This window comes from Mytilus trossulus, chromosome 5 (assembly GCF_036588685.1).
Source record: "Mytilus trossulus isolate FHL-02 chromosome 5, PNRI_Mtr1.1.1.hap1, whole genome shotgun sequence".
In the NCBI taxonomy this organism is placed as follows: Eukaryota; Metazoa; Mollusca; class Bivalvia; order Mytilida; family Mytilidae; genus Mytilus; species Mytilus trossulus.
Genome location: NC_086377.1, coordinates 80682542 through 80708740, shown reverse-complemented (window position 1 = coordinate 80708740; position 26199 = coordinate 80682542). Strand labels below are relative to the sequence as shown.

Below are 26199 nucleotides of genomic sequence, written 5' to 3'. Positions count from 1 at the left end.
AGTCACTGTTCTTACATTTATAATTTTATATAATTAGTGTGTATTACCAATCAAACAAATTATTTTGAACTTATTCTAACAAGCTTTCACCATGCTCCATGCAAACATTAATGTTATAAAATAGTGGATGATTCTTAGAGTTATCTCCCTTGGTCCATCAAAATCAATCTTTTTACTTGTATTAGTACTAATACTTGTTTTGTGATTACTTACCATCTTGAGACAGGTCACTTTCAGCACTCACAACACCAATACCAACAGCTGCTCTGGAAATATAGAAGTCAAATATAGAACCTACATCAGATAATATCTTCTGAACCAATCATTACCAAAATCAGAAGGGTAAAAATTTGTATCTGAACAATTTTAATTTTTAAAGAGGCATGTTTTTCTACCAACAACAAATTGAAGTGTTAATACCGGTATAACTAAGTGATGAAGATAGCTACAAACCAAACCTAATTTTTGCACCTGTTCCAAGTTAATAACATCTAGCATGTAAGTCTTGTATGGCTTTTATTGTTCAAATATTTGTTTCCCAATTGAGTATCAAATCCATTTCACTGAACACATATATATTATTATTTAGGACCCAGTTGTAGCTCGCTTCTGACCGAGGGATTTACTCGATGTGTTAAAGACCCATCGATGGCCTTTGTCTGTTCTTGCTCATTAGTTGGGTTCAACTCTCTTTGATACATTCCCCATATTCATCCTCAACTCTATTTAGTAATTATTTATGACAAGTTACTCTGTCCTTTATGCCATATTGGGTTATTTTCCTGGGTATAAAATTTTGTGATATTCATTTCATAAGGTATACAAAATATTTTGGCGGATTTGAAATTATTATCAATACCTTTGCATGTACACTTTAAAATTGGTGGAATTTATTTTGGCAATTCTGTTCTATCCGCGAAAATAAGTGAAAATTTACACCCCACAAAAATAACCCGCTACACGGTAATACCTACTCTGTTGATCCTGATTCTGTTCCTTCTAACATCTTTAAATGTTTCTTCTCTTCTCTCTCTTTCAAAATCACCTACAATAAAAAGGAAAATAAGTATGGGGTTAAAGGTCATATAAAAATAAAGGAGATTTGGTATGATTGCCAATAAGACAACTAACTACCAGGAGGAAAGTTGGCCAAAATATAATATACTTTCTTGAAAGCTGTTAACAAAAATTTTCATCAAAAAAATTTCATATACAAACATGACGGATGTATTACTCTATACCATCATAAAGAATTAAAACTGTTAAAATAAAGGGGACACCGATGATGCCTATGTTGCATAAAACTTTATGCAGTGACATATTTAGCGAACTGTAAAAGTAACACGACCAAAATTCAAGTTATGTGGTAATAAGCATTATGTATAAGTTTTATAACATTTGGTTGAGGCAAACTAAATTAGACAACGGAAACTTATTTTGGGATGTACGAAAAAAATAGACAAGAGTAACCCTTTTTGCCCCCATTGCCTAGTGGCAGGGGCATGTAAAGTTCTAAATAAGACAATAACAACAGTGTATATGTAATTCTAATGCAATTTGTATGTAACAATTTTTTTCAATGGCTAAAAGTTGCCCTCAAATCCACAGTTGACCATGCATACCTTAGGAAGGACAACCATTTTGAAATGATGGAATCAACAAATTTCGATGACTACTATACAATGGAAATTAAAACAACACCTACCTCGAATTCCGACTTTTTATTGTAATTTTATCCTGATTTGAAGCGTACAGGTAACATAATAACCTGCAGTTTGTAAGTTTTCATTTGTATGACATCATGTTTACCCATGACGTCTTTGCGCCAAAATCATTCATGAAGTTTCGCAGATTTTTTTTATTTGTCAAAATTAGACATTTTTCCAAGTTTTATCGTATTATTTCTTTTTGTAATGCATTTGAATCGGGATAACAGTACTGTAGTTGAAGAGTTGCCACCCTCAATTTTGATTTGACGGTCGCAAATCTCTGTTTTACTGTCTCCGCTACGCATTGCCAGTAAAACTGCATTTGCTATCGTCAAATCTACAATTGATGGTGGCAACTCTTAAACTACAGTACTGTTATTCCTTAAATGTTATACTCTAACCTTTTTCAATGGACTAGGTTTCTTTGCCTTTGGTGTTTCTCTTTCTTTTCCACGTTTGATAGGAGCACTGGCATCTAATACATTGTGACCTCCTTTGGATTTCTAAAATAACAATAAATGTTTCTTTTAAATATAAATAAAATTTGCATAAGTGCCATCTGGTATAATCTATATACAAAATAACAAGAGAAACACATATGAACCACACAAACAAGTATGTTTAATTTTTTTTGCGATAGGAAATTAAACATTATAATTGTTCAGCTGGTCCAATGTCAAGAATCTAGTTGTACCTATTACACAGTTACTTTTGCATAGGTTATATTTCTGTACTAAAAATCTGAAGTACTGGAAATTTACTTTTAATATTCAGTATTATTTTGTTACTTTAAAATTATTGTAATATTTAGGTACCTGTATTTTACAGTACTTAATTTGTACTTTAAATTTAGGTACTACATATTTTTGGTTACTACCGTTACGTTTTCAGCATTTTGAAAGTTTTTCTATTTCAAATCTCTAAAAATTACGATTTTCAAACATGTAATATTGTATTATTTCTGTACAAAATATTTAGTACAAATCAAGTACTGTAAAATACAAGTACCTAAATATTACAATAATTTTAAAGTCAAGAAATAGTACTAAATATTAAAAGTAGATTTTTAGTACAGAAATAGTACCTATGCAGAAGTAGCTGTGTACTACTAAGTTTATATGTGTGTAGTATTACTTCATCATGATGACATTACATACAGGTATCATATGATTGTGTAATTTTGACATGACATTACATACTAGTATCATATGATTGTGTAATTTTGACTTGACATTACATACTAGTATCATATGATTGTGTAATTTTGACTTGACATTACATACTAGTATCATATGATTGTGTAATTTTGACTTGACATTACATACTAGTATCATATGATTGTGTAATTTTGACATGACATTACATACTAGTATCATATGATTGTGTAATTTTGACATGACATTACATACAAGTATCATATGATTGTGTAATTTTGACATGACATTACATACTAGTATCATATGATTGTGTAATTTTGACATGACATTACATACTAGTATCATATGATTGTGTAATTTTGACATGACATTACATACTAGTATCATATGATTGTGTAATTTTGACTTGACATTACATACAAGTATCATATGATTGTGTAATTTTGACATGACATTACATACTAGTATCATATGATTGTGTAATTTTGACTTGACATTACATACAAGTATCATATGATTGTGTTATTTTGACATGACATTACATACAAGTATCATATGATTGTGTAATTTTGACTTGACATTACATACTAGTATCATATGATTGTGTAATTTTGACTTGACATTACATACTAGTATCATATGATTGTGTAATTTTGACTTGACATTACATACTAGTATCATATGATTGTGTAATTTTGACTTGACATTACATACTAGTATCATATGATTGTGTAATTTTGACATGACATTACATACAAGTATCATATGATTGTGTAATTTTGACTTGACATTACATACTAGTATCATATGATTGTGTAATTTTGACATGACATTACATACAAGTATCATATGATTGTGTAATTTTGACTTGACATTACATACAAGTATCATATGATTGTGTAATTTTGACATGACATTACATACAAGTATCATATGATTGTGTAATTTTGACTTGACATTACATACAAGTATCATATGATTGTGTAATTTTGACATGACATTACATACAGGTATCATATGATTGTGTAATTTTGACTTGACATTACATACTAGTATCATATGATTGTGTAATTTTGACTTGACATTACATACAGGTATCATATGATTGTGTAATTTTGACTTGACATTACATACAAGTATCATATGATTGTGTAATTTTGACATGACATTACATACAGGTATCATATGATTGTGTAATTTTGACTTGACATTACATACTAGTATCATATGATTGTGTAATTTTGACATGACATTACATACAAGTATCATATGATTGTGTAATTTTGACTTGACATTACATACTAGTATCATATGATTGTGTAATTTTGACATGACATTACATACAGGTATCATATGATTGTGTAATTTTGACATGACATTACATACAGGTATCATATGATTGTGTAATTTTGACATGACATTACATACAAGTATCATATGATTATGTAATTTTGACTTGACATTACATACTAGTATCATATGATTGTGTAATTTTGACATGACATTACATACTAGTATCATATGATTGTGTAATTTTGACTTGACATTACATACTAGTATCATATGATTGTGTAATTTTGACATGACATTACATACAAGTATCATATGATTGTGTAATTTTGACATGACATTACATACAAGTATCATATGATTGTGTAATTTTGACATGACATTACATACTAGTATCATATGATTGTGTAATTTTGACTTGACATTACATACTAGTATCATATGATTGTGTAATTTTGACATGACATTACATACAAGTATCATATGATTATGTAATTTTGACATGACATTACATACAGGTATCATATGATTGTGTAATTTTGACATGACATTACATACAAGTATCATATGATTGTGTAATTTTGACTTGACATTACATACTAGTATCATATGATTGTGTAATTTTGACATGACATTACATACAAGTATCATATGATTGTGTAATTTTGACATGACATTACATACTAGTATCATATGATTGTGTAATTTTGACTTGACATTACATACAGGTATCATATGATTGTGTAATTTTGACTTGACATTACATACTGGTATCATATGATTGTGTAATTTTGACATGACATTACATACAGGTATCATATGATTGTGTAATTTTGACATGACATTACATACAGGTATCATATGATTGTGTAATTTTGACTTGACATTACATACTAGTATCATATGATTGTGTAATTTTGACATGACATTACATACAGGTATCATATGATTGTGTAATTTTGACATGACATTACATACAGGTATCATATGATTGTGTAATTTTGACTTGACATTACATACAAGTATCATATGATTGTGTAATTTTGACTTGACATTACATACAAGTATCATATGATTGTGTAATTTTGACTTGACATTACATACAAGTATCATATGATTGTGTAATTTTGACTTGACATTACATACTAGTATCATATGATTGTGTAATTTTGACTTGACATTACATACTAGTATCATATGATTGTGTAATTTTGACTTGACATTACATACAAGTATCATATGATTGTGTAATTTTGACATGACATTACATACAGGTATCATATGATTGTGTAATTTTGACTTGACATTACATACTAGTATCATATGATTGTGTAATTTTGACATGACATTACATACAAGTATCATATGATTGTGTAATTTTGACTTGACATTACATACTAGTATCATATGATTGTGTAATTTTGACATGACATTACATACAGGTATCATATGATTGTGTAATTTTGACATGACATTACATACAAGTATCATATGATTATGTAATTTTGACATGACATTACATACAGGTATCATATGATTGTGTAATTTTGACTTGACATTACATACTAGTATCATATGATTGTGTAATTTTGACTTGACATTACATACTAGTATCATATGATTGTGTAATTTTGACTTGACATTACATACTAGTATCATATGATTGTGTAATTTTGACTTGACATTACATACTAGTATCATATGATTGTGTAATTTTGACTTGACATTACATACAAGTATCATATGATTGTGTAATTTTGACATGACATTACATACAGGTATCATATGATTGTGTAATTTTGACTTGACATTACATACTAGTATCATATGATTGTGTAATTTTGACATGACATTACATACAAGTATCATATGATTGTGTAATTTTGACTTGACATTACATACTAGTATCATATGATTGTGTAATTTTGACATGACATTACATACAGGTATCATATGATTGTGTAATTTTGACATGACATTACATACAGGTATCATATGATTATGTAATTTTGACATGACATTACATACAGGTATCATATGATTGTGTAATTTTGACTTGACATTACATACTAGTATCATATGATTGTGTAATTTTGACTTGACATTACATACTAGTATCATATGATTGTGTAATTTTGACATGACATTACATACAAGTATCATATGATTATGTAATTTTGACATGACATTACATACAAGTATCATATGATTGTGTAATTTTGACTTGACATTACATACAAGTATCATATGATTGTGTAATTTTGACTTGACATTACATACTAGTATCATATGATTGTGTAATTTTGACTTGACATTACATACTAGTATCATATGATTGTGTAATTTTGACATGACATTACATACAGGTATCATATGATTGTGTAATTTTGACATGACATTACATACAGGTATCATATGATTGTGTAATTTTGACTTGACATTACATACAAGTATCATATGATTGTGTAATTTTGACTTGACATTACATACAAGTATCATATGATTGTGTAATTTTGACATGACATTACATACTAGTATCATATGATTGTGTAATTTTGACATGACATTACATACAGGTATCATATGATTGTGTAATTTTGACATGACATTACATACTAGTATCATATGATTGTGTAATTTTGACTTGACATTACATACACGTATCATATGATTGTGTAATTTTGACTTGACATTACATACACGTATCATATGATTGTGTAATTTTGACATGACATTACATACACGTATCATATGATTGTGTAATTTTGACATGACATTACATACTAGTATCATATGATTGTGTAATTTTGACATGACATTACATACTAGTATCATATGATTGTGTAATTTTGACTTGACATTACATACTAGTATCATATGATTGTGTAATTTTGACTTGACATTACATACTAGTATCATATGATTGTGTAATTTTGACATGACATTACATACAAGTATCATATGATTGTGTAATTTTGACATGACATTACATACAAGTATCATATGATTGTGTAATTTTGACTTGACATTACATACAAGTATCATATGATTGTGTAATTTTGACATGACATTACATACTAGTATCATATGATTGTGTAATTTTGACATGACATTACATACAGGTATCATATGATTGTGTAATTTTGACATGACATTACATACAGGTATCATATGATTGTGTAATTTTGACATGACATTACATACTAGTATCATATGATTGTGTAATTTTGACATGACATTACATACAAGTATCATATGATTGTGTAATTTTGACTTGACATTACATACTAGTATCATATGATTGTGTAATTTTGACATGACATTACATACAAGTATCATATGATTGTGTAATTTTGACATGACATTACATACTAGTATCATATGATTGTGTAATTTTGAGATGACATTACATACTAGTATCATATGATTGTGTAATTTTGACTTGACATTACATACAAGTATCATATGATTGTGTAATTTTGACATGACATTACATACAGGTATCATATGATTGTGTAATTTTGACTTGACATTACATACTAGTATCATATGATTGTGTAATTTTGACATGACATTACATACAAGTATCATATGATTGTGTAATTTTGACTTGACATTACATACTAGTATCATATGATTGTGTAATTTTGACATGACATTACATACAGGTATCATATGATTGTGTAATTTTGACATGACATTACATACTAGTATCATATGATTGTGTAATTTTGACATGACATTACATACAAGTATCATATGATTATGTAATTTTGACATGACATTACATACAAGTATCATATGATTGTGTAATTTTGACTTGACATTACATACAAGTATCATATGATTATGTAATTTTGACATGACATTACATACAAGTATCATATGATTATGTAATTTTGACATGACATTACATACAGGTATCATATGATTGTGTAATTTTGACTTGACATTACATACTAGTATCATATGATTGTGTAATTTTGACATGACATTACATACAAGTATCATATGATTGTGTAATTTTGACATGACATTACATACTAGTATCATATGATTGTGTAATTTTGACATGACATTACATACTAGTATCATATGATTGTGTAATTTTGACTTGACATTACATACAAGTATCATATGATTGTGTAATTTTGACATGACATTACATACAGGTATCATATGATTGTGTAATTTTGACTTGACATTACATACTAGTATCATATGATTGTGTAATTTTGACATGACATTACATACAAGTATCATATGATTGTGTAATTTTGACTTGACATTACATACTAGTATCATATGATTGTGTAATTTTGACATGACATTACATACAGGTATCATATGATTGTGTAATTTTGACATGACATTACATACAAGTATCATATGATTATGTAATTTTGACATGACATTACATACAGGTATCATATGATTGTGTAATTTTGACTTGACATTACATACTAGTATCATATGATTGTGTAATTTTGACTTGACATTACATACTAGTATCATATGATTGTGTAATTTTGACATGACATTACATACAAGTATCATATGATTATGTAATTTTGACATGACATTACATACAAGTATCATATGATTGTGTAATTTTGACTTGACATTACATACAAGTATCATATGATTGTGTAATTTTGACTTGACATTACATACTAGTATCATATGATTGTGTAATTTTGACTTGACATTACATACTAGTATCATATGATTGTGTAATTTTGACATGACATTACATACAGGTATCATATGATTGTGTAATTTTGACATGACATTACATACAGGTATCATATGATTGTGTAATTTTGACTTGACATTACATACAAGTATCATATGATTGTGTAATTTTGACTTGACATTACATACAAGTATCATATGATTGTGTAATTTTGACATGACATTACATACTAGTATCATATGATTGTGTAATTTTGACATGACATTACATACAGGTATCATATGATTGTGTAATTTTGACATGACATTACATACTAGTATCATATGATTGTGTAATTTTGACTTGACATTACATACACGTATCATATGATTGTGTAATTTTGACATGACATTACATACACGTATCATATGATTGTGTAATTTTGACATGACATTACATACACGTATCATATGATTGTGTAATTTTGACATGACATTACATACTAGTATCATATGATTGTGTAATTTTGACATGACATTACATACTAGTATCATATGATTGTGTAATTTTGACTTGACATTACATACTAGTATCATATGATTGTGTAATTTTGACTTGACATTACATACTAGTATCATATGATTGTGTAATTTTGACATGACATTACATACAAGTATCATATGATTGTGTAATTTTGACATGACATTACATACAAGTATCATATGATTGTGTAATTTTGACATGACATTACATACTAGTATCATATGATTGTGTAATTTTGACATGACATTACATACTAGTATCATATGATTGTGTAATTTTGACTTGACATTACATACTAGTATCATATGATTGTGTAATTTTGACTTGACATTACATACTAGTATCATATGATTGTGTAATTTTGACATGACATTACATACAAGTATCATATGATTGTGTAATTTTGACTTGACATTACATACTAGTATCATATGATTGTGTAATTTTGACATGACATTACATACTAGTATCATATGATTGTGTAATTTTGACATGACATTACATACTAGTATCATATGATTGTGTAATTTTGACTTGACATTACATACAAGTATCATATGATTGTGTAATTTTGACATGACATTACATACAAGTATCATATGATTGTGTAATTTTGACATGACATTACATACTAGTATCATATGATTGTGTAATTTTGACTTGACATTACATACAAGTATCATATGATTGTGTAATTTTGACTTGACATTACATACAAGTATCATATGATTGTGTAATTTTGACATGACATTACATACTAGTATCATATGATTGTGTAATTTTGACATGACATTACATACAGGTATCATATGATTGTGTAATTTTGACATGACATTACATACAGGTATCATATGATTGTGTAATTTTGACATGACATTACATACTAGTATCATATGATTGTGTAATTTTGACATGACATTACATACAAGTATCATATGATTGTGTAATTTTGACTTGACATTACATACTAGTATCATATGATTGTGTAATTTTGACATGACATTACATACAAGTATCATATGATTGTGTAATTTTGACATGACATTACATACTAGTATCATATGATTGTGTAATTTTGACATGACATTACATACTAGTATCATATGATTGTGTAATTTTGACTTGACATTACATACAAGTATCATATGATTGTGTAATTTTGACTTGACATTACATACTAGTATCATATGATTGTGTAATTTTGACATGACATTACATACAAGTATCATATGATTGTGTAATTTTGACTTGACATTACATACTAGTATCATATGATTGTGTAATTTTGACATGACATTACATACTAGTATCATATGATTGTGTAATTTTGACATGACATTACATACTAGTATCATATGATTGTGTAATTTTGACATGACATTACATACTAGTATCATATAATTATGTAATTTTGACTTATTTTAGAATATAACATCTGTGACTGTAATCCATGACAACATCAAATATATGGAAAACCAATAAAAGATTCATTCAAAATTCCAATTGTAATTTTGTTGGGTTGTACAAGGTTTAAACAGTTGCAAGTTTGTGCCTTGTTCAATGCTTTTAAATGTAATATAACAAGTAACTGCGAGCAACTGCTCACTGATGATACCCCTGCCGCAAGTGGATAATATTAATAGTGTAAAAATATGCAAGTGTTCGGTAAACAGGAAGTTGTTGAGTGATGAATCTGAAAACGCATCACACGGTATAGCTGACTTATATAAATCCTGAAACCAAATTTCAGGACTTATATAAATCCTGAAACCAAATTTCAGAAATCCTTGTATTTTAGTTCCTGAGAAAAATTAACTAAAATTTTCAACTTCGCTATCATTTGTAAAATCATACAAGTGTTCGGTAAACAGGAAGTTGTCAAGTGATCAATCTGAAAACGCATCACACTGTATAGCTGACTTTAATAGATAAACCCTGAAACCAAATTTAAGAAATCCTTGTATTGTAGTTCCTGAGAAAAATGCGACGAAAAATATTCATAGGACGGACGGATTAACAGACGGACGGACTGACAGACATAGGTAAAACAGTATACCCCCCCTTTTTTAAAGCGGGGGTATAATTACAAAATTAAGCATTCAAATTATAGAAGTTTCTTACACAAATACTACTAAGATGTGAAACTTTTATTGTGTCTACTGTGCATCCATTATTATTTGTTGGATACCAAATTTTATGTATTTTGTGGTACAGGCTTAAGCGAAACAAGAAATTTTCTATTTGCTTGTATTAAGACTTCGGCAATGCCACAAATTAAACATCCACGAACATCTAAGTTTTCCTTAATCAATGAAAGTTGGTCACAACTAAAAATAAATGAATCCCCAGTAATATGTCATATTGTGTCTGTTTGCAGCTTAAGCCCCCTTTTCCCTTTTCTGTTCATATTTTGATACAGTTGGACAAAGAAGTACTAATTGGCTTACCTGTACTTCTTTTTTCTTTGGTTGTTCTGTTTTGACTTTTTGTTCTATCCTAGCGGCAGATGTTAAGCTAATTGTCGTCTTTTTTTGCTGCAAAAACAAATTGTATTTTGATTAATCTGTTGGTTCATTTTTTACTAAGCAATAAAAACAACAGAATATAAAGATGGGTTTTAAAGGATTAATTTCCAGAACACATCTCTTCCAATCTCTTTGATGGAACCCTATGCTAATGTTTCTTAATCATAAGTTGTAAAAAAATCTGTACAGCTTTCAATGTTGTCAAATTTGTTTGTCATGTTTACTATAGACTGATTACAGATAAATGAAAAAAAGGAATTTACAGAAACACAACATAGGCTGGGAACTAGTGAAATGATTTGAAAGCATGAGTTATAGACATGTCTAAGCAATATGTATTAGTGAACTACCTCCAACCCATCATAGGCTGGGAACTAGTGAAATGATTTGAAAGCATGAGTTATAGACATGTCTAAGCAATCCTTATTACTGAATTACCTCTAGCGCATCAATTACTGCCCCAAGATCTAATGATATATTTTGTTTTGATTTTTTCCCAGAATTCTGAGTTTTTGGATTAACTTTCAATATTCCTGGTGTCTGTCCTTTCTCTTCTTTGTTACTTTTTTGTCCTGTGGTTTTTAGACATTGTTCTTTTAGCATTTGCTGTTCTAGACCTATCTCAGCCAGTTCATTCTCAGCTGCTGTGTTGAGTATATCTTTCCTCTTCCTTCTTCGTCTACTGGCTCTTGTTCCTTTGTCCTCTGTAATATTAGAAACTACAGGACCAAAGCTTACACATTGATATATTATCTAACTCCTCCCAGCACATTACCAAATGGTGAAGTATAATTATAATGATCTTTTGTAAGAGATAATTATTTCATGTAAAACTAGAGATTCTGTTTGCAAAACTTCATAATTTATACCTAATAACTTCCAGTGTATAAAGAAATGGCAAGGTCTATGATTATTTTAATAAACAAAATCTCAAAAATAATTGGGAATAAAAGCAAAATATGAAGTGAACAAAGTACAAGATTACAGTTAATCCTGTCTATAAAGGGTTCAAAGGTCATGGGGTTTAATTTTGTATACAACACTTGTACATTGAACAAAGAAATGACCAACCATAAAACTTGTATTGGAATGAAAATCGAATTTTACAATAAGCACCATTTTTATTGTCTTAGTAATAGCTTCAATCTATTACTGTAATGGTCCTTTAGATCAAACAACAGCACTACCGTATTGCGATTCCAGTTCATTTTTTTCAAATGTAGTTTAAAGACAGGCTTATAAAGATGTAAAATTGAGAAAGGAAATGGTGAATATGTCAAAGCGACAACCACCCGACCATAGAGCAGACAACAGCCGAAGTGCATACTTAAAATAACAAGTAATGTGGTTCCATTGACAACCTCTTTATGAACCTGCCTTATATTGTTATAAAAGATTAAGGAATGCAAGGGTGGCATCATCCTTCACGTTATGAAAAAATAATAACTTATGTAAAGGTAGCATCTTTAACTTATCTTACCCAGACTAGAGTTATCTTTCCTTGGAGAATCTTCAGAGGAACTTGTTTTATTTGTCTCTACTAAAGAAGGCCTGCTAACAGGCACCTGGAAAGAAATCAACACAAAGTTATTTATAAATTTTTTGCCAAACAAATTATTTAAATGTTTTCTGTCATGTCTGTTCCTAATTCAAATTATTGTGCAGTCTAGTCAACTTCTACACAAATAACATGAATAACAGGTATACAAATAACATGAATAACAGGTATACAAATAACATGAATAACAGGTATACAAATAATTTTTGCTTTATTTGTACATGTACGAATAAAGTCTTCTGTTACCCCACTTCCATGTTGAGCAAGCCATTATATGAATATTTCTGTTTCCTAACCAGTTCATTTTGGTGTTCTTTTTGCAGTTCACCTTTCAATTATGTTCATTTCTTTAAGAATTTAGAGACAATGATTTATATTAATAACTAAAGTTTCAAGTGTTTGGAGTAATTTCAGCATAAACACAATATATGTACATTGTTGGAAAATATGAATTGCATTTGTACTTGCTACGAAACAAGAGAAAAGCTCAGCATAGACTCCATGTTTTGTCCTGTTTCTAAAGCTCATACAAATACATTTTACATTTTTTCGACAGCAAACACACGTATTCGATGTGAGCCAAGGTTCCGTGTTGAAGGCCGTACTTTAACCTATAATGGTTTACTTTTTAAATTGTTATTTGGATGGAGAGTTGCACTCACACCACATCTTCCTATATCTATATAAATGTATTGTATATTTATGTGACAGTGTTCATGACAGAAGACATTTAAACAAGTGCAATCAATCTTTTGGTTGTCAAAATGTAACTTTAGTTAGCTCAGACATTTGAACAATGTTAAATATCAAACCTTTGAGGGAGCTTTGTCAGATTGTCACTTTTTGTCAGACTTGCTCTCAAACTTAAACTGGAGGTCTGATTTTGTTAATGAGTTGGCCCAAAATCACATGAATATAAAAAGTTTAAGGATGAGGTATGATAAGAGCCATTATTTTTTTAAGTTTTGCACTTTAAATTTAGAAGAAGTGAATATTTCACATCATGTAGAAATACTAATGCAAATTATTGTTGAATTATCTCCCTTAGATCATACTATTACAATGTTTATGCCATACATGTTTTGACCAATTATTTTTCAAATACTATCTATGGACTAATGGACTACTAGAGCATCATCATCATAAGCCAGATGTATAATTAGAATATCTGGCTAAAAATCAAAATAACCAACATTGATAGCTGGCTAAAAATCCAAACTTACAGTCTGTAAAATGGCACTATAAGATATTCCTACTCCTGAAGACTTATTGTTTAAAGCTTTAGCACTACTCAAGTCAGGGAATTCTTCCACATCTTCAAAATGTAGTTCCACTTCCTGTTGTGGTTCATATTCAGCCTCATCTTGAGAATCTGCTGGGTCATCTGGGTTCTTCTTTTTCCGTTTTCTTCGTCGTCTACGTTTCTTTTTGCCCTGTGTTCCACTCTCACCTTCTGTTTCTAAATTCTGTCCCGTTTCATTCTTATTCCCCTCCTGCAGATTGTTTTTATTAAAGTTTGATTCATGTAATTGATTTCTTTCACTGCGTAAATTTTTAGTCCTTGAAAATCCATAGTCATTTTCATCTATTGAAGTAGTTCCTTTCCTGGAGAAGCCTCTTGTTTCTTCATCAGAGTTTGTCTTTCCTGTCTTTCTCACCTGATTTTGTTTTGTTTGTATGTCTCCCTGAAATTTATTCCTTACTTCTGATTTTTTGTTGGCTTGTTTGTTGATATGTTGATTATTTAAATCATATGTATTAGAAGTGTTTCTATTGGCTAATTGAGAGTCATGTGATCTGTTTCCAGGATTAGAAGTGTTTCTATTGGCTAATTGAGAATCATGTGATCTGTTTCCAGGATTTGGTTTGTTTCTGTTTTGATTATTTGTTGATTTTTGTTGTCCTGTTTTTAAGTTTTCTGCACTATTCTGATTATCTTGGTTTATCACAGGTCTTGGACTAGGTTCTTTTTGAGCAATGAAAGCATAGGAAAACTTTTGCTGCGGAACAGTTGCAGCATGAACTATAGATGGATCATCTGATTGGATAGAATTAGAGGTCATTTTCGTTGACAGTGTAGAATCAGATTGAGTTCCAATAGTTATCTGGTTTCTCTTATGAAGTGGACTTGAGTAACCACTGTCTGAATTGAGATCTCTATTGTCATGTATATTTCTTCTATGTGATTTACGATATAATGAACTAGGGTGCTCTTCTAAAGTCTTATAGGCAAAGTTCTCAGAAAAATCTACAAAATAATCAAATGCTATTTATCAATATAATATTTAACCAGAATTCTTTTTTCTTAATTATGTAATTAAAATAACTCAACTGAAGTTCAACATCAAAAAATCTGGAGAACAATTATGTTTTTCCTTGTAAATGAACTAATCCTGCTAATACAATTTTTCATTTTAGTATAATTTGTTGCTTAGTGGTTGTCATTGGTTGATGTGGTTTCTTAGTGTTACTGTTTTTTTTATATTACTTAGATTAGACAGTTATAAATGTTGGTTTTCCTGTTTGAATTGTTTAACACTAGAAATTTCTTTTTAGGCCTTTTAAAGCTTGCTATTCTAAGTGAGTCACAGCTATGTGTCGAAGGCCGTACTTTGATCTATATTTGTTTATTTTTAACACATTATGACTTGGATGGTTGTCTTATTTGCAATAATACCACATCTACTAATTTCTTTATACCACCATTTTTTAGTTTTTTTCTTAATCAATTTGTTTTTTAATGGAGTAAATAATTCCCTAAAAGAATCATATCAAACCTGTTTGTATTTCCCGCTCATACAGAACTAAAACAGGAGCTCTTGGAGAATCATTCTTAGCTCCTCCCTTTTTGCCTGAATTGGTTCTTCTTCGCTGAAAAAAACCAAAGAACACTTCTTAAAAGTCATCTGTAACTAGTTTTTGTGTATTATAATGTTTAGTTAATGATTTAATCATTCAATCAATTCAAGCTACTTAACCGAGTCCTCAGAGCAAGTTTTTAACATTGAATTAACATTAATGACAAAAATTGAGGCCAAGTCTTTTTGATATCCTTGCATTATATCGATGGATTTCATCTCATGACATAATTATGGTTAATTTGTGTTCAATATAACATTAGTCCTACATGAGTTATGGCACTTGCTTTACCAATGCTACTAATTGTTCAAAGAAAAACTTGGCTAGCTGTAAATTTAACCAGATTTTTTAAATATTTAATCTAGATATAGGAAGATGTGGTGTGAGTGCCAATCTATTAGAACTCTCTGTTTGTTATGCTACCTGTCTATTAGAACTCTGTATTTTATGTTACCTGTTTTTTAGAACTCTCTTTGTAGTTATGTTACCTGTCTATTAGAACTCTCTGTTTAATTATGTTACCTGTCTATTAGAACTCTGTTTAGCTATGTTACCTGTCTATTACAACTCTCTGTATGTTATGTTACCTGTCTATTAGAACTCTCTATTGTTATGTTACCTGTCTATTAGAACTCTCTGTTTGTTATGTTACCTGTCTATTAGAACTCTTCGATTGTTATGTTACCTGTCTATTAGAACTCTTCGATTGTTATGTTACCTGTCTATTAGAACTCTCTGTTATGTTACCTGTCTATTAGAACTCTGTGTATGTTATGTTACCTGTCTATTAGAACTCTCTGTATGTTATGTTACCTGTCTATTAGAACTCTCTGTTATGTTACCTGTCTATTAGAACTCTCTCTGTTATGTTACCTGTCTATTAGAACTCTCTGTTTGTTGTGTTACCTGTCTATTAGAACTCTGTTTGTTATGTTACCTGTCTATTAGAACTCTCTGTTATGGTACCTGTCTATTAGAACTCTCTATGTTATGTTACCTGTCTATTAGAACTCTCTGTTTGTTATGTTACCTGTCTATTAGAACTCTGTGTTTGTTATGTTACCTGTCTATTAGAACTCTCTGTATGTTATGTTATCTGTCTATTAGAACTCTGTTTGTTATGTTACCTGTCTATTAGAACTCTCTGTTTGTTATGTTACCTGTCTATTAGAACTCTCTGTTTGTTATGTTACCTGTCTTTTAGAACTCTGTTTGTTATGTTACCTGTCTATTAGAACTTTGTTTAGTAATGTTACCTGTCTATTATAACTCTCTGTATGTTATGTTACCTGTCTATTAGAACTCTCTGTATGTTATGTTACCTGTCTATTAGAACTCTCTGTTTGTTATGTTACCTGTCTATTAGAACTCTCTGTATGTTATGTTACCTGTCTATTAGAACTCTCTGTTTTCCTCCCACTATCGTCTGTTCCGATACTCTCGTTAGATCTCCATACATTATTATTATTATTGTTACTGTTTTTGTCTCTTTGATTTCGTCTGCGTCTGCTATTTGATGAGTAATTATTGCTGTTGATATCATTTTCACCCTCACTGGGCATGACAGGAAGTGATGTCATATTATTGATGAGATAATTATTTGGAGGTGGCATGTACTGATTGTAATATGGATCTTGAGGAGGTGGTGGTGAGGTGAAAGGGAACAATGGTGGTTCTGAAAATTTGTTTGGAGTAGGAAATCTGTTTCCATGGTGACCTGAAATAATAAAAAAAATCTAACATAACTTCCTTATCATGATTAAACCATAGGTTGAAAGTTTACGAGATAAAAGTTAAACTAAAGATATCAAATTATAAAAGATTCATTCTATATGCCACCCTTTATCAAATATGAATGGTTGTTATATACAGGATTTTGAATCAAAATTTTTAAAGACAGTTATATCAGAACCTTCATGTCAGTAGTAATTAAAAATTTTGGCAAAAAAATGAAACCACAAGGTCTTTATGAGTCTATCACATTCACAATGGTCTATCTGTCAAACATTGTAGACATTCAAGACAACAATCTCTTATTTGTTGATCTTGTATTACTGATCTTTTAGTCTCTTAAGTTTCTCTCAATCTTCTTAAGATTTTGCTCAAAACAATTTTACTTTTTAATAGATCTTGTCTGGCTGATCATTTTTGTAATTAAAAGTGTTTATTTATTTTTCTAGTACATGTACAATGTAGTATGATTTAAATCAAAGGACGTATAGCTGATTTTTTTTTTATCTCTAAATATCATATTTTTCATGATACATGTACATTGTAGTATGCAAAATGAAAAAAAAATGGTAAAACTTGTCATTTCTGGACAATAACTCCTTTAGAATCTTTCTAAAAGTTTTGACATGTAAGTCATGTATGTACAATTGGTAATGCTCATTATTCTGGAATTAAGGGAAATACATCTCATGGGTTTGGTCCTATTGGCATTTTTGTGATCATGTATTTTTTATTGTATTGCCTTTCAGTTTCTACGTATATACTCTACTTTCTTGGAAAATGTACAAATCATGAGCAATCATACCATATCTTTTTTCTTATATCATGTGAACTATATTATAAAAACATGAAAATTGGTAAAATATTTAACACATGATCGTAAAAATAAAGAATTAGGATGGTTCATCAGAGTTTTTGAAGGTCATTGAGGTAAATATGGTGGTCCTAACCAATATTTCTATTGCAAAATAATAAAATTGGGCTGGTCAAAACCCCTAGGACCACTACTTTTTGAGAACTATGCTAGCATATTTTAAATTTCATATAAATGTATGTCAAACCTGAATTGTTTCTATTTCCAAATCTGTTTGGTCTTTGATGTCTGGACCAGTTGCCATGGTTTCCACCAAGTCTGAAAATAAAATAAAATTGGTTTTATATGAATACCGTTAATATGGAATACAAAATCATAAAGGGACTTAGGGTTCTGAAATTGCTTCTGTCAGTGTAAGTGCATAATGGTCACCTTAAACGTGGGTCTATTTATTAGTTAACCACAGATTTAGCCTATATTTATCAGTTAACCACAGATTTAGCCTATATTTATCAGTTAACCACAGATTGAGCCTATATTTATCAGTTAACCACAGATTGAGCCTATATTTATCAATTAACCACAGATTGAGCCTATATTTATCAGTTAACCACAGATTGAGCCTATATTTTGACACCATGAAAGACAGATTCTAGAAACATTTTGTCTTGAAAAAAGTATGTGAGTTTAATTACTTTCTTCCTCTCAGCATACCCCATTTTAAACCCCTCACCTATTTTATTTAACTTTTCTTTTTGTACAATGAAAGTCACATGGCTTCCTTAAAGACTCAAGATTAAAATCAAAATGTCTAACTTAAAACTTACCCGCAAAGTGGAGAGGGATTAATATAAGTTGCAAAACTTGTTTCCCAATCCACTCTAAATAAATATGTTTAAACTAAACTAAAACTTAATAAAAAAAACTTTTATATTAACATGTCACATGATTAAAGCATTTCTTTGAAAGTTTTTTATTTGAAGTAGTATTTTTTTGGAAGATCTCTTTTCAAGTAGTGACAGATGAAATATAAACCAAACCTGTTCTAACAAACCCTTCATATCTTAGATATAGTTTGTTCATGTTGTTTGGGTGCTGTCCTAATCTTACCTGTTTCCATTGAAATCTGGCTGTACAAATGGAAAGCAGTTGGTCATATAAGTAGGTATAGTTTGTATGGGTGCTGTCCCAATCTCACCTGTTTCCATTGAAATCTGGCTGTACAAATGGAAAGCAGTTGGTCATATAAGTAGATATAGTCTGTATGGGTGCTGTCCCAATCTTACCTGTTTCCATTAAAATCTGGCTGTACAAATGGAAAGCAGTTGGTCATATAAGTAGGTATTGTTTGTATGGGTGCTGTCCCAATCGGAGGGCCATAATTACGAGGTATAAATACTGCTGCATTTGCTGATAAACCAGCCGCATGATCATTTCCCTGCAAATAAAATAATATGATAACTTTAAAAAATACAATGAAAGGTTACTTTTAAACATATTTATTTATAGTGGATTGGAAAAAATATCATCAACTTATATTCATCCCTTTCCACTTTGTGGGTGCGAGTACTGCCTTGTAGCAGCATTAGCCTACTCTTTTTCGAAATCTACAAGGGTGTCTTTAACGTGCAAGAGATATGACTGGTTAATAAGTAACAATTATATATCTCACCTGCATTTCAACAATGGCAACTTTTTAGGTCAATAAAAATTAATTTCTAGATTTTCATCCCCGCCAACCCCTCTGAAATCGTACCCCCCCTCCAAATTTCGTTTTGGAATTTATTGGAGTAATCTAACGAAAATGATACAGTCGACATGTTCTTCTGCTCTATGATGACAACATCATCTACTGAGAATAGAGATTGATAACAAGAAGGGCATGAAATATTCGATTAACGAGTAAAACGCCTTGTCCTTGAACACAAATTGGGGCACGGTAGTCATGGTAGTCACAAGTAATTGACAAGAGTGCACACGCTGAAATGTCTCCCCTTCTTTACTTATCATTGATATTATGTTGATAGTCCTAAGTACTGTTGAAAGCTTTATTACAACTGTCACATAAACTTAACATTAACCAAGATAACTAAACAAAGACCAATGAACCATGAGAATGAGGTCAAGGTCAGATGAACCATGCCAGGCAGACATATGCTTTCATACAACAATTATAGTTGACCTATTACTTATAGTTTAAGAAAAATAGACCAAAACACAAAAACTTAACACTGATCAATGAACCGTGAAAATGAGGTCAAGGTCAAATAAAACCTGCAGCACTGACATACATGTATAGATCATAAAATATTTCTATAGACCAAATATAGTTGACCTATGGCTTATAGTATTGGATAAAGAGACCAAAAAACCAAAAACTTAACTTTGACCACTGAACCATGAAAATGAGTTCAAGGTCAGATGACATCTGCCCGCTAGACATGTGCACCTTACAATCATTCTATACAACAAATATAGTAGACCTGTTGCATAAAGTATGAGAAAAACAGACCAAAACACTAAAACTTAACTATAACCACTGGACCATGAAAATGAGGTCAAGGTCAGATGACATCTGTCAGTTAGCCCTATTGCTTATAGTATCTGAGATATGGACTCGACCACCAAAACTAAACCTTGTTCACTGATCCATGGAATAAGGTCGAGGTCAAGTGAAAACTGTCTGACGGGCATGAGGACCTTGCAAGGTATACACATACCAAATATAATTATCCTATTACTTATATATACATGTAATAAGAGAGAATTCAACATTACAAAAAATCTGAACTTTTTTTTCAAGTAGTCACTGAACCATGAAAATGAGGTCATGTGACTGACAGAAAGTTCGTAACATGAGGCATCTATATACAAAGTATGAAGCATCCAGGTCTTCTACCATCTAAAATATAAAGCTTTCAAAAAGTTAGCTAACCCCGCCGCCGGATCACCATGATCACTATCCCTATGTCGAGCTTTCTGCAACAAAAGTTGCAAGCTCAACAAAAACCGTGTTTTTTTCTTATTTATATAATGACTTTGTGTCAGGGAATTTGGACTGTGAATGTTATCCAAAGCGCAAGAATCGTAGATCAAATTGGTACAAAAAGCATTACTGGATTAAAGAAATTGACACAAGCAAGAACTTGCATGATTTACGATGGTATATTGAGAAAAAAAAGTCGACTAACACACATTTTAATTATTACAAGCCCATGGCTGTTGCTTTTGTTGAAAACAGCAAACACCCTCTGTAACTGTCCCAATATCCTCAATTTAGTCATTAAACAACAACTACTTTTTGGTTGAGTTCATGTTTTACATTATAATTACATGTACTTTCAACACTGAGTTTACATTTTATTCTGTACTTATAATTCTTGTGTTGCATACAATTGTACCAATACATTTTATTGATTTTATGGGGACTACAAACCATTGCTTAGAAAGCAAAATAAATTTGGTGTAGGTATAGTCCAACTGAAGAGAGCATTTCTCTTCTTTTTGATGTATACCATAAATAGGTTTCTAAAGCGGCAATTACATGTATAACAGTGGTTGCCAATCAGGGATTTTTATTTAAGAGTTTAAAATATAGTGTAGGATTCCTTATACAGCATGAATATACATTATACATGTTATACAAGCTTGTTTTCCACTAGAATGATCTAGAATATCCCCCGTTGTATGTAAACTCGTAACGAGAGTTTCATATGAAATAAAATTAAAAAAATAAAATCCTCCCACCCACCCCATTTTTTTCAAAAAATTGGATGAAAATCTACTAATTGATCATTTAAGTTGGCCTTAAAGGGGAAGATCTCTTTTCAGAGTTACATTGCGTAACTGTCACAAAGGACCAGTAGGTTTCAATGGTGATAATCTTTTTAATTGGTACTGATGAAAACAATGACAAATACCAATTGCCAAAAGAAACAATAAATGGCTTTTATCAAGCTAATGTATCAAGCTAAAATGCAATTCTGATAATTTACAAATGAGCAAAAGTTAAATATACCATGCATGAATACTGTGAATAAAGAAACTGCATTTAGTTACCATAGAGCTGGTTATTTTAGTGGAGAGAACAAAATAGCAAAAATAAATTCTGCAAATTCAAAAGTGCACATGTACATATGTACCAATGCATGCAATGTAAAATCTAGATATATATAAGTTTTGATTCCTTCAAAAAATTTTGTATACCTTCATTACCTTATTGCATGTGTTCATAAATATGGAAATTTTACACCCACAAAAATAACCTGCTATACGGTATTATCGAGAATGGACCAAAAATGAGGATTAAATACTTCAATTTCAGGAAAATCTGCACAAAGATACAACATTGTACAATGTCAGATCAGAGAATGCTAGCTTCCCACGACAGGGTACATGACCCAAAGCATGCATAGAGGGGTTTGTCACATGAGCTGCTACTGTATGCCAGCTTCTCACAGGGTACATGACCCGTAGAGAGGCTTACAAGTCACATGAGCTGCTGCTGTATGTTAGCTTCTCACAGGGTACATGACCCATAGAGGGGCTTGTTACAGGGTACATGACCCATAGAGGAGCTTGTCACAGGGTACCGTACATGACCCATAGAGGGGCTTGTCACAGGGTACGTGACCCATAGAGAGGCTTGTCACAGGGTACATCAGGGTTCTCACTTAGGCTAGTCCATGAGTCCTGGACTCATGAAAATCTGTCTGGACTCACCATTTTCAAAACTTGTGAGTCCAAAGATGCATCAAGATTGAACTATTTTGTTTAAAATGAAAACATTTAAACACAAGTATCATCCTTTTATAGCAAAAGTTTCAAAGTTAATGAATTTAATAGCATTTTATAAGCTCTGTTATTTAATGGAGACTAAAATAATTCATTTTAGTGCAATAACATATCATTTCTTGCTGTTGGACTCACCATGTCCAAAAATGACGAGTCACTGGACTCGCCTTAAAAAATCCTTAGTGAGAACCCTGGTACATGACCCATAGAAGGGCTTGTCACAGGGTACATGACCCTTAGAGGGGCTTGTCACATGAGCTGCTGGTGTAAACAGTATAATTTCTATTTAAAACTTTTAAATAAATTCATACAGAATGCTTTAAATCTGAAAATTTGATTGTTTTAAGCTATGCCAAATCAAAGTAAAACCGATGAACTACAAATGTAACAATAATATCTGGGTCTACAGTTCATGCAGTTAAGTTGCATTATTGTAACAGTAAAGGCTGCAATGTATCCGGGAATCCTTTTTCTAATTTCGTGATGTAAATTTATTTAAATTTGTGACCTTGGGTTTTCGTGACTATCAGCCCAGGATTTTGGGTACAGTAGCCCCCCCCCCCCCCATTAAAGGTTAAAAAATACAATGTTTAGGTGTTGATGAAGTGTCCTATATTTTGACTTTTGTGGAACCTTAATGCAACAATAACGCAATGTAACTGTTGACCCAAATATCATTGTTACATTCGTAATTAAAAACCCTGGATTCCTGCAATTAGTCTCCAATGTTACAATATTTTTTTTTATATTATTGTTACATTCCATTTTACCCTAGCCAGTGCCTTTATTTATTTCCTGTTCTGTTGTTTATTTGGTTAGTCTTTTTTTTATTTTACAAATACTGAAGATCAGTACTTTGCTTTATTTAAACATGTAGTGCAACAAGAGATTCATATTTGAAATAGGGAATTCTTTTTTTTCCAAAGTTACAGTTCATGGCAAACTGTTGTAGATGGTGTGTGCCCAATTTGTGGGCAAAGACTGAGACAAATGAAGCATAATTTAGGATTAGCTATTACGCAATATTATTGTTTAGCTTTCGTATTTGAACCAACCTGGTGGTCCATGATAAAGTTTATAGATTTTGCCATGGAATTTCAATCTTTTTAAGTGTTGCAATCTTCTTCATTGTCACAACGAAACAGTTTTGCCGAATCTGTGCATTCCTACGTTGCAAAAGTTATCGTTCATTAGCGGAAGTTGTAAGGAGGCGTATATCACGTGACAAAATTTTGTCCTAAAATGTAAATAAACAAAACCATGTGCGTAAAGAGTAAACAAACGTCTCATATTGAATTGTGATTTAAATGGCTCGATTACATTCTTAATTTTAGTTGAATAAATCGATGCTAGTTTAAGCAATACTACTGAGGAGGTTAAAAAAAAGTGTCACATGGTAAAGAAAAAAGGGGACCTAGGAAGAAAAAAAAAAGGGGGGGGGGGGTATGAAAAAAAATATGGGCGTTTTTCACGTCCCAGATACTTTTAAAAAAATGTGTTTGATCTTTGCAAGTAATTTTTTGTGCAGTCAGTACTTTGAATTAGATTTAACATTTTTAAGCAAGGCCCCCGAACAGTTTATTTTTTAGAAGGATTGATAAGATATTGATTCCTGAATGGTCCAAAACAACCAAACTTGATGGCATGTCCCTAGACCGCCTGTTCAACATTTATACCGTCAAACATGTAGAAATAATTGTTATTTTTACTTAATATAAGTTCTTAAATAATTCAAAAGTATGTTTAGAGCCAACATATTTCAGTAATAAATAGCCGGTTTAGCATTTAATTTCAGGTGTGCCCCTGACAAAATGTCCACTACGAAACGAAGTCATTAACATTTGCTAATAAACAGTTTTAAAAAATCAATGTAATTTTTTTTGCAAGAGATATAAACATTAGGGTATTACAAAAGAAGTGATGTTTTTATAACGGCAATTGAATTGTTGGTAAGAAAAATTGAGCTCATCAAATGGACCAGAGTGATACCGTATTTTTGTTAATGACCACTACGAAACGGGTCAAATCTCCTTCAGTATCTGATTTTAAAATTATAAAAAAAATATCAGTGTACAGCTTAAAACATGCTTTGATGAATACAATCAGTCTTGTTACTATTGCAATATAGGGATTGTGGGGGGAAAATAAAACATGTGAATTTGTCCCCTATGAAACGGTCCCCTACGAAACAAGTATGGGAGAAAAACGTTTCGTAGTGGACGCTATCACTACCATGCAGTCTTGTTTTACTCTTTTTTTTCAATTGTATTACGGTGCAAAACAAATAACAAGGGTTAGTTTCGTGTAATTTTTATTAAATTTATATTAATATAGAATAGGGCTCATGTCAACTACGAAACTTTTTGTCCACTACGAAACGGTTTTATTGTCAACTACGAAACGCATCAAAATGTCAACTACGTAACATGAGTTGAACCTTCATATGTGAAGTACTGTCTAATCTTTCTCGATAAACAATGGTTCTCCAATCAGAACAAAATATTTTTCTAGTATAAAAATAAACAAACTGGAATGTCTATATAG

At 30.8% G+C, this 26199-nt stretch overlaps 1 protein-coding gene across 2 annotated transcripts in view; it reads right to left on the bottom strand.

Annotated features, from left to right (window-relative positions):
- LOC134719201 (selenocysteine insertion sequence-binding protein 2-like) overlaps positions 1 to 24846 on the bottom strand; it is an 80559-nt gene extending 55713 nt beyond the window's left edge. The window contains exons 1-12 of one of the 2 annotated variants that reach the window (XM_063582210.1): positions 24711 to 24846; positions 20148 to 20299; positions 19109 to 19179; positions 17705 to 18033; positions 16235 to 16328; positions 14681 to 15705; positions 13380 to 13464; positions 12338 to 12603; positions 11822 to 11908; positions 2111 to 2212; positions 975 to 1045; positions 214 to 266 (exon numbers count right to left, since the gene is read on the bottom strand). In XM_063582210.1, coding sequence (XP_063438280.1) covers positions 214 to 266; positions 975 to 1045; positions 2111 to 2212; positions 11822 to 11908; positions 12338 to 12603; positions 13380 to 13464; positions 14681 to 15705; positions 16235 to 16328; positions 17705 to 18033; positions 19109 to 19179; positions 20148 to 20299; positions 24711 to 24746 — 2371 coding nt within the window. In that variant the 5' untranslated portion in view covers positions 24747 to 24846. Of the gene's footprint in view, positions 1 to 213; positions 267 to 974; positions 1046 to 2110; positions 2213 to 11821; positions 11909 to 12337; positions 12604 to 13379; positions 13465 to 14680; positions 15706 to 16234; positions 16329 to 17704; positions 18034 to 19108; positions 19180 to 19971; positions 20085 to 20147; positions 20300 to 24710 lie in introns of those variants that run through there. The other variant, XM_063582211.1, reaches the window with a different exon arrangement.
- Between the last annotated feature and the right edge of the window lie 1353 nt (positions 24847 to 26199).